Consider the following 9,130-nt stretch of genomic DNA (forward strand, 5'->3'; position numbering starts at 1 on the left):
GTGGCTCAGTTGGTTAAGCTTCTGACTTCCGCTCAGGTCGTGATCTCCTGGTTGGTGAGTTCGAGCCCCGTGTCAGGCTCAGCGCCGACAGCAAGGAGCCTGGAGCCTGCTTCCGATTCTGTCTCCCTCTCTCTCTCTCTGCCCCTTCCCTGCTCACGCGTGCTCTCTCTCTCTCTCTCTCTCTCTCTCTCTCCCTTCTTCAAAAATAAACTTTTATTTTTTTTTTAGTTTAAAAAAAAAAAAAGAAATGACCTGCAGAGGTGGGGAGGGTCGCTGTCTCTTGTTGCTACTGTGGATGCCTGTCTGGTGACTTTTGCTGGAAGTCCCAGATAAAGATCCGTGGAACACGGGCACAGCCTCATGAGCCATCAGCATTTGGCGGCCGGCAGGAACCGCACCCTCTCTGTCATCCCGGAATGAATGGCTCCGGCCTGAGAGCTCATCAGCTTGGAACTCGGAGTGGAGGCGAGTGACCTCAATAATTCAGAAGCGTGGAGTCCCCCAGTCTCTAATGGTCTTTGTGTGACCGTTGCCCTTGACCCGACCATTCCGCTTCCGGGCATACGCCCAGAGGTACTGGGGACAGGTGCTCAGACGAAGTCTTGCGCGCTCCGTGCAGGGTGGCGCCGGTCACAACACCCAGAAAGTTAGAAACCACCGACCTGTCCAGCAGCTGAGGGAGCCATACACAGGCGGCGTCTACGGGCAGTGGAATATTCCCCAGCCACGAAACAGAATGAAATGCCCATCCGCGCTACTACAGCGATGACCGTGGAAAACACTACACGACATGAAGGAGGCGAGACGCAGAAGGCCACGGGGTATACGATTCCTTTCATACGAATTCCCCAGAAACAGCAAGTCGACTACTGGCTGCTGGGGGCTGGGGGGGGGGGGGTGTTGCTAAAGGGCATGGGTTTTTTTTTTTCTTCTTTGTGCTGACGAAAACGTTCTCAGATCGTTGTTTCGTGTGTTTGGGGCAGCCTGGCTGGCTCAGTCAGTGGGAGCATGCGACTCTTGATCTCGGGGTTGTGAGTTCAAGCCCCACGTTGGGTGTAGAGATTACTAGAAACTAAAATCTTTAAAAGCAATAGTTTAATAAAATTTTAAGTATTTATTTTTGAGGTTGCGGGGGGCGGGGGGGCGGGGAGAGGGGCAGAGAGAGAGGGACAGAGGATCCAAAGCAGGCTCTACGCTGTCAGCAGGGAGCCCCACGCAGGGTTCCAACTCACGAACTCTGAGATCATGTCCTGAGCCAAAGTTGGACACTCAACTGACTGAGCCCCCCAGGCGCCCCTAAAACTATTTAATAAGTAAATAGAGTTGACTGTGATGATTGTTGCTTCCATCTGTGAATGATATTATTATATAAGGCCTTCAATTTATACACTTTAAATGGGTGTGTTGTATGGGATGTGAATTATATCTCAATAAAGCTGTTTAAAAGAAGAAAAGTGAACATTTCTGAGGCTGTGATCTTGTGTGTCTCAGGCTCTTTCCCTCGTGTCTTCGCCCACGGACCAGCCTCTTCCAGAGAGGTTTTGTAGATGTCTCCAACTTCGCAGCCTCGGAGACTGGGACTTTTCCGTCTAGATGCTTCTATGAGGCACCCAGCGGATTTCCTCACCTCACCCGGGGCCACCCGATGGCCCGGCTCAAATGATCAGAGAGAGGACCGGAGCATGATTAGGCACAGCCCATCTGATCCAACATTTTCCAGAGTTGTCCTAGCCGGATCGTCCGAGCGCCCGATCTGTTAGCCCCGTAAGGACAAAGAGCTGTTAGAAGGAAAATAGTAACACCCTTCTGTTCGGGGGTCCCTTTTATAAAGAACCTGGTGGGTTTTACACAAATGCAGTTTTGTTCGTATGTTTTGGTGATTTGAGTCAACCTTTCCAGGGAACATGGATGCATTTAAGGTATAAATGGCCTTTGGGGCGCCCCCGGTGGCTCAGTCGGTTAAGCATCCGACTTCGGCTCACGTCACCCATCTCGCGGTTCATGGGTTCCAGCCCCGCGTCGGGCTCTGTGCTGACAGCTCGGAGCCTGGAGCCCGTTTCGGATTCTGCGTCTCCCCCTCTCTCTGCCCCTCCCCTGCTCACGCTCTGTCTCTCCTTCAAAAATAAACATTTTTTTTTTAAGGTAAAAAAAAAAAAAACAACCTGTCCTCACCTTGACCTCAGACTCCCCGGTTTCTGTTGTTGGAACCGGTCTGGTCTTTTGTGATGGCCACCCTAGCGGGCTCGTACAAGCCTCTACGAATCTGGGGCCACGGCAGGACGTACTGGGACCAATCTGGGAGCCCGGGTCTCGTTTAAATGAACATCACTGCTGCATGCTGCCTGATCCCTCATCGGCACGACCTCGGAGCCGCTATGAAGGGCTTCGTAATCAGCAAGGCCCGTTTCCTGGGCCAGAGATTGGGGGGGGGGGGGAGGTGACACGAGGCTGGGGAGGAGGTTCCAGGGGTAAAATGGACACACGCAAGACACGTTTTGTTAAACTCATCCAATGTTTATTGAACAGTAAACCGTTACCCACACTGATGAAATCTACAACTCACTCATCCAGATCCCTTTCTCCGCCACCCCAAGAAGGAAGCCAGGAGCAGGAGTAACCAGGGGGGTGCTGGGGGATTCGGGGGCAAGTGGGGAGAGGAGGGAACAAGGCAGGCAGGGTGCAGAGCTACATGCCTGGACACACACACACACACACACACACACAAAGAGGCAAGGACCAGAGGCGTCAGTCTCTGCCCCCACGCAGCGGCCGCAGGGACATCAGGGAAAGACCAGGCGTCCACCAGACATTTCAGTCCTTCCCGTCATGAAGCGTCGGCCACGAGGGGCTGGGCCAAGGTCACTGGACTGTGCAGAGAAGAGAGAGGGGGGAGGGGTCAGATTGCAGGGAACAAGGCCAGGTTGGGGGAGTGAGGGCCCACGATTAAGGGGAAAGAGAGAAGCGATGGGGAAAGGGGGCACCCGGGGGGGGGGGGCTCGGTCGGTTGAACATCCGACTTGATTTCAGCTCAGGCCATGCTCTCACGGTTCTTGGGTTCGAGTCCCACACTGGGCTCTGCGCTGGCCATCACAGAGCCTGCCTGGGACTCTCCCTCGCCCTCTCTCGCTCGGCCCCTCCCCTGCTTGTGTGCTCTCGGAGAAACTGAGGCACAAGGACCAGGAGATGCCCGTGATGGAAAAATTGTAACCCTACAGGCAAGGTGGGCCAAGACTTAGTTCTCAGTTGAGTCTCTCGTGAGAGAAATGAGGCTGGGGGCGGGGGGGGGGAGGGAGTGCTAGAGGCGGCCACTAGGAGATGCGACTGAACACCTATCACGTGCACCCCACGGGGAAACTCGGTTTCCAGAGAAGCCACCGACAGAAACGGGCTTCTGGGACACCCGCGCCCGCCCACTCCAGCTGCAAGCCCCAGAAAAGACCTCTTCACGGTCACCAACCGGCTGTGCCAGGCCTCAGGCGGGGCCCCAGCTCCTGAGGGTGACCTCTCAGCACTGGGAATGAATGAATGTCCCGCCTGGGGCCTTGGGCCACAGGGACTGGTCTATGCTAACAGTGTGATTCATGGTGGGGCCTTGGGCCAGGCGGTGGCAGCTCCTGACTTCTGGAGGGGCCGGGGCCAAGGTCGGCCACGGCTTCCCTGTCGCAATACTCCTCGGTGACGCGGGACCGCCAGGACCCGGCCCTGCTTCTCCCTTCGCTGCCTTTTGCTATAATGAACCGTAACCGCAGGTGTGACCTTGCTGAGTTCTGCGGGTCCTTCTAGCGACTCACACATCCCGAGGGTGGTCTTGGGAGACCCTGGAAGCCGCACCCGCAAGATGTGCAAACGAGAACCACGGCGCCCTTTCTCTCGCGTAAACCCCACTTTCGCTCGCGTCGGACGAAACCACCCGTTGGTGGACGGCCTCTCTGGGACCCAAGGAAACCTCGTGCTGATTTAAGTAACCGCCTGAGCTGCCGACAGTTCGGGAGCAGCAAATGGTTACGTTTGTGCAGGAGAGGTGCTCTGTGTCGGCCTTTTCAGAATTCGAATCCCCAGCCCCACTGCACGAAAGTGTTCAGCTCGTGCAGCTTTAGAATTCCACAGTTCTTGATTTTCTCTTTTTTCCCTGGCGGCGGGGGGATGGAGGGGGACACACTGCTCGCTTCAGACCCCTGCACGTCAGGCAGGACGCTAGTACGTTTATACCACACCCGTTCAATCTGCTCTGCCATGTTCAAGTTCACACTGTAATGTGACCTCACTCTGCTCCAGTAAAGGACGTTAAAGAAACGGAACTTGCAGGGCTCAGTGAAGCGTCCGACTCTGGGTTTCAGCTCAGCTCATGATCTCACGGTTTGTGAGTTCGAGCCCCGCGTCGGGCTCTGTGCTGACGGCTCAGGGCCTGGAGCCTGTTTCGGATTCTGTCTCCCTCTCTCTCTCTGCCCCTCCCCTGCTCACGCTCTGTCTCTCTCAAAAATAAATAAACGTTAAAAAAAAATTTTTCTAATACATAAATAAATTTCAAAAAAAAAAGGAAAAGAAACAGAACTTGAGTTTAAAGCACCCGAGAACCAGTTTTCTGGAGCAAAGCACCCTGGGGACAGGAACTTGGGTTCACAGGACACTGGGATGGAAGTTAGTTCCAGAACACCGGAGGAAAGACTGACTCTTGAGATTAGGGAACGGTACCAGGTCCTTCCAGACTGTCGAGCGTCAGGAGCTAGACCTTGGTTCTGGTCTGCCCAGTTCTAGAACAGGCCGGATTTGGGGCTCTTCTGGAACACGTTGGCCGGGAAATGGGAAACCAGGCTCGGAAGGTGCTGAAAAGCAGCTCCGTGATCCAGAGCACAAGATAGAAACCGCTACTCGGTCTGGAATACATTGGGTTGGAAACTTGGCCTTGGGTTCCAAACTAGCTGTCAATTCCAGGAACGGGGAGTCAATCACAGTGTCCAGTGGCTGGGCCCCCCTCACCTCTGCCTTCGGGGCCCATTAGCCCTGAGCCAAGGCGGCTTTGATGGCGGCCACCAGCTTCAGAAACTTGCTCTCTGTGTCCACGTAACCATCGCCTCTCTGGGGGTGTGAAGAAGAGGGAAGGAGTAAGCGAGGACCGGGATCCCAACTCTCAGCCAGGCTGAACACAAGGTAGGACAGACGGACGGACGGACAGACATACCTTCTTGGAGTGAACCAACTTCCCCCCTACCATCACTTCAAAGAAGCCGGTGGCCTGGGGAGTCCCCTCGCCGCACTGGGAAGAGAGAGATGTTGGGGGGGCTGAGATGCCCTCTTGGGGTCACCTGCACCCCCAGGAAATGGGAGAATATGGGTGAAGAGTAGGGCCGACCCGAACCACCCGGCGGCCACTCAGGGCTGAGGGGACACACAAGGAGACCGTTTTTGATTCTCTCCCCCATCCCCCAGACTCACGATGTCCAGGCATCCGGGGAACTCATCTTCTAACTTCTTCTTGAGCTGAAGATACTGAAAAGGGCGTGGGAGGTCACATCGGGGGGTCAACAGGGGCCGTGCCGCTTGCCGTCCTCCCTCATCTCCCAGGGACACGTCTGGGGGCTGGCCACTCTGCTTACCTTGGACTTGTAGCCTCAAGCACCACTGGTGGGAGGTCCGAGAGAGTGGGTCCCAGGGGAGGGGGTGCGGAGGAGGGAAGAGGCAGGCAGCGGGGAGGCAAGAGGGGAACCGGGAAGAGGGCCCAGGAAGACATCAAGAGGGACAAATGACAAAACCAAAGAGGAGACAGAGAGAGGAGAGAAAAGACACACAGAATGTTGAAAGCCGCACAGGCACAGGGGACGGGGGACACCCACACACAAGGAAAACCGACAGAGGAGGAGAGACAAAAGACACGGGGTGCAGAAAAGGGGGGTGACAAAGAGAGACCACAAGTACGAGACACAGGCAGGAGGGAGGGAAACAGAGAACCGCGTTAGGGTAAGAACCGCGGAATCACCGCCCCCACCCCCACCCAGTGGGAAGGTCTAGGGGATGAACCCTTACTCCTGGATCCCCAAGGTCCTACCAGTCCTGAGGACGGGTTCCAAACGCTTGCCCAACCCCCACGACATGCTATTTCTGGACTGGAGTCTGCAACACGCGCCTCCCGGGGGCCTCAAAATGTCACCCCACCCTCTGCTTTGCTGAGGCTGCAGGAACATTTCCACCGCTGAGACCGATCTGAGTCTTTCAAAATCAGCGACTGCCCCCTGGCCATTTCAGACTCGGGCTTCTGACCTGACCCCACCCTCTCCCACAACCTATAACCAAAACGGAGCTAAAATTCTCCTCCTTTCTGGGAGGAGAAACGCACTGAACAGGCATTTATTAAGCGCCTACGTGCAGGCGTGTCTATGCAAGCCCGCACAGCACTAGATGCCAGCCCTGGTGGTGGGGGGGGGGGGGCGGGGGGGTGTATAACGCAGTCAACAAGACAGAAAATCCCCGGTCCACTCGGGACTTTTTCCCTGCAGGGGGGAAGCTGGACCCAACATGTTTAGCACCCGATACCGGCACTCCATCCGCGGCTAACTACTGAGATCACTCTCTCCCCTCTGCAGGTGGAGAAACCGAAAAGATGGAGGGTTCCTAACGACGGGCATCCACAGTATTCGTGCCTTTCAAACCCACGCTGGAACATTCTCGAACCTTCCGGACTCTCGCGGTCCCCACCCCAGGGAGGTTGACGGCGTTGGGGGAGGGCCAACCTTAGCGATGACGGAGGCCCCTCTCCCATTACAAAGCTGACCCCCCCCGCCCCCCCCCGGGGTCCCCGGATGTCTAAAATGACCACCCGCGTGTCCCAGTTCCACCTTGGAGAGAACCTGAGCTGTCCTGAATGCCACGCCCTGGGGAGGTGGGTCAACGCCCTTCCTTCTCGCCCTTCCGCTCACGCCCACCCCACCCCACCCGCAGGGAACCCCTTTTCTCGGGAAAGGATCCCCGTAGGTCCAGCCCCCAGGACCGTCGGATCGAGGATGGGGTCCGACAGGGGGTCGCGGAGGGGGCCTCCGGCCGTCGTGCTTACCAATAAACGACTCGGATGGCGAGGGCCATGGCTGGGGACCGCAGCATGGGCGGGGCGCGGACAGGCGACCCACCTGCGGCGTGCACCGGCGAACTCCGCTACACCCGGACGGTCGCACAAAGGTTGTTGCTTGGCGTTACACGGCGCGAACCAACGCGGGAGAAAGGCGGGGGGAGGCGGGAAGGGTTGGGGGAGGCGGGTCCCACGGCGGGGGCCCAGGGACCCTGCCGCCCGGCACCCTGAGCCCCTACGCGGGCTCTTCCCCTCCCCCGCTGGGGCCAGGATGCATCCGGACAGGAGTCATCCCGGGGGAAGCCCCTACGCGTCCCCTCGCGGTCCCCCCCGTCCGGGCCGGAATGGTATGGCCCGTGGGGCGGGGCTCTGGACCAGACGTTCCGCGAACTAAACGGAATTGCTAATAAGGGTGATGGTTTTTCCAGCGCCGGCCGGGAGGGGGCGGCCCTCGGGCCCCTTTTCTCCCCCGGAAGAGGGTAGGAGGGCGGGGTCCGAAAGCATTGGGGGTGTGCGGGGGCGGGCCCCGGAAGCCCAGGTTTCCAGGGAGCGCTGCAGGGTCCCCGCGTTCTTATTCAGGCCTGGCGGCTGGACCCGGGCGCCGTCTGGTCGCCGTGGCGGTCGCCGGCGTTCTCCAGCCAGCCGTCTCCAAGGCAAGGGGGTTCATGAAAGTGCCTGACGCCAGCAGTTAGTTAAGGGATTAGAGCGGGAGCCTTTCCCTGAGCCTCAGTTTTCTCCGTCTGGAAGATGGGCGTAATCGCCTTCAAGGACTACTTACCCATTTAACCAATACGTACCCGCGTACCTGCCTGCCATCAGCGATGCAAAAAAATAGACAAAATCAATCCCTTCCCTAGTGGGAGTGATTTAGCCTGGGGACAGTTGGGGGAGGATGGGGGTTGATGTGCGCACGTTCAGTGCGTTCGTACGGGTGGAGAGCCTTGAGTGTCGGACGCGTGGAGCTAGCTAGCTCGAGAAAGATGAACGCTGCCCTAGACCTTCCCGCCCCAGCTTCTGCCTCCGCCTCCTGGTCCTTGGTCCTCACCTGCTATAACCCTGCCCCGAGGCAGGTGCCAGTTCGACTCTAACGATTGGCTGTGTGACTTCTGATCCCCGCTGTCTCAGAAGGATATAATGAGCCTGTGATATAAGGCACTTAACACAGGGCTGGGTACAATCGATGTCCCGTATACAGAGGTCTCTCTCGGTGGCTTCCAGAGCCCTCAGAACAAAAACCCAAATCTTGGCACGACCTGTCCCTGCCCGGTCTCAGTGCCCTAGCCACACGGAACCACTGCAATTGGAAATTGGACCGCACCGCCCTCTCCGGCCTCTGGGCCTTTGCACATGCTGTTTCTGCCCTCTTCCCCTGCGCGATTCCTGCTCGTCCTCGGAGAAATCGGCGCCCACGTATTGTCGCCAGCTAAACCCCAAGACCTGACCTTGACTGCCCCCCTGCTCGTACTCCTCTGCCTTTGTCCCCCCCCCCCCCACTTTTTTCCTTAAGCTCCTTTCCAGTTTCTCTCTTCACTCAGGCAAGTGAAAAGCAAAACCCGCCCCGCTGCGCAGTAGCCACTGCCCAGACGAGACCTCCGGCCAGCCCAGACCACCCAGACCGGCTTGAGCCTAACCCCCTGACCCCACGCGTCCCCGGGCAGGCGGATGATGGAGCGATCTCTCCAACCGCGGACAGCTACCTTTACCTCATTATAATACTAACCCCGCCCCCTGCGCTAGCCTCATTTACATAACACCCCAGGCGAGCGTCGGGCTGTTGCCTTCAGGCGCTCGCAGGACCTCCTCCCTGCCTCTACCTCCGGGAGGGGGCGTCCCTGTGTAAATATTCATCCCACCGGGAGTCACGTTCGGAAGCTGTTTTCCGAGATCTCCTTCCTGGCTGCAGATAAACGCTTCCTTGTGCGACGGCTCAACCTGGTGCAGTTTCTGCCTCGCCCAGGAGCGAAGGGACGCAGGTTCACATACACTGTGCTAGGGAAAACCGCGTGCTTCCGTGGAAAACTGTGTGCACCCGGTGCGGTGGGAGTTCCAAGTTCCCAGTTCTATAAGGACACA

General features: G+C 57.5%; 1 protein-coding gene across 2 annotated transcripts; it reads right to left on the bottom strand.

Moving 5' to 3' along the window:
• Window positions 1-2,493: 2,493 nt before the first annotated feature.
• Window positions 2,494-7,176, bottom strand: SELENOW (selenoprotein W). Of its 2 annotated transcripts, none has more exons than XM_007099080.3 (6): window positions 7,046-7,176; window positions 5,595-5,619; window positions 5,434-5,487; window positions 5,180-5,254; window positions 4,978-5,076; window positions 2,494-2,867 (listed from the first exon to the last, which is right to left on the bottom strand). In XM_007099080.3, the coding sequence occupies exons 1-5, from the start codon at window positions 7,090-7,092 to the stop codon at window positions 4,996-4,998; spliced, it is 282 nt and encodes a 93-aa protein (XP_007099142.2). In that variant the 5' UTR covers window positions 7,093-7,176; the 3' UTR covers window positions 2,494-2,867; window positions 4,978-4,995. The 2 variants fall into 2 exon arrangements, with proteins under 2 accessions (XP_007099142.2, XP_042826016.1); XM_042970082.1 differs by lacking the exon at window positions 7,046-7,176 and adding an exon at window positions 6,529-6,693.
• Between the last annotated feature and the right edge of the window lie 1,954 nt (window positions 7,177-9,130).

Source organism: Panthera tigris, chromosome E2 (assembly GCF_018350195.1).
Source record: "Panthera tigris isolate Pti1 chromosome E2, P.tigris_Pti1_mat1.1, whole genome shotgun sequence".
NCBI lineage: Eukaryota > Metazoa > Chordata > Mammalia > Carnivora > Felidae > Panthera > Panthera tigris.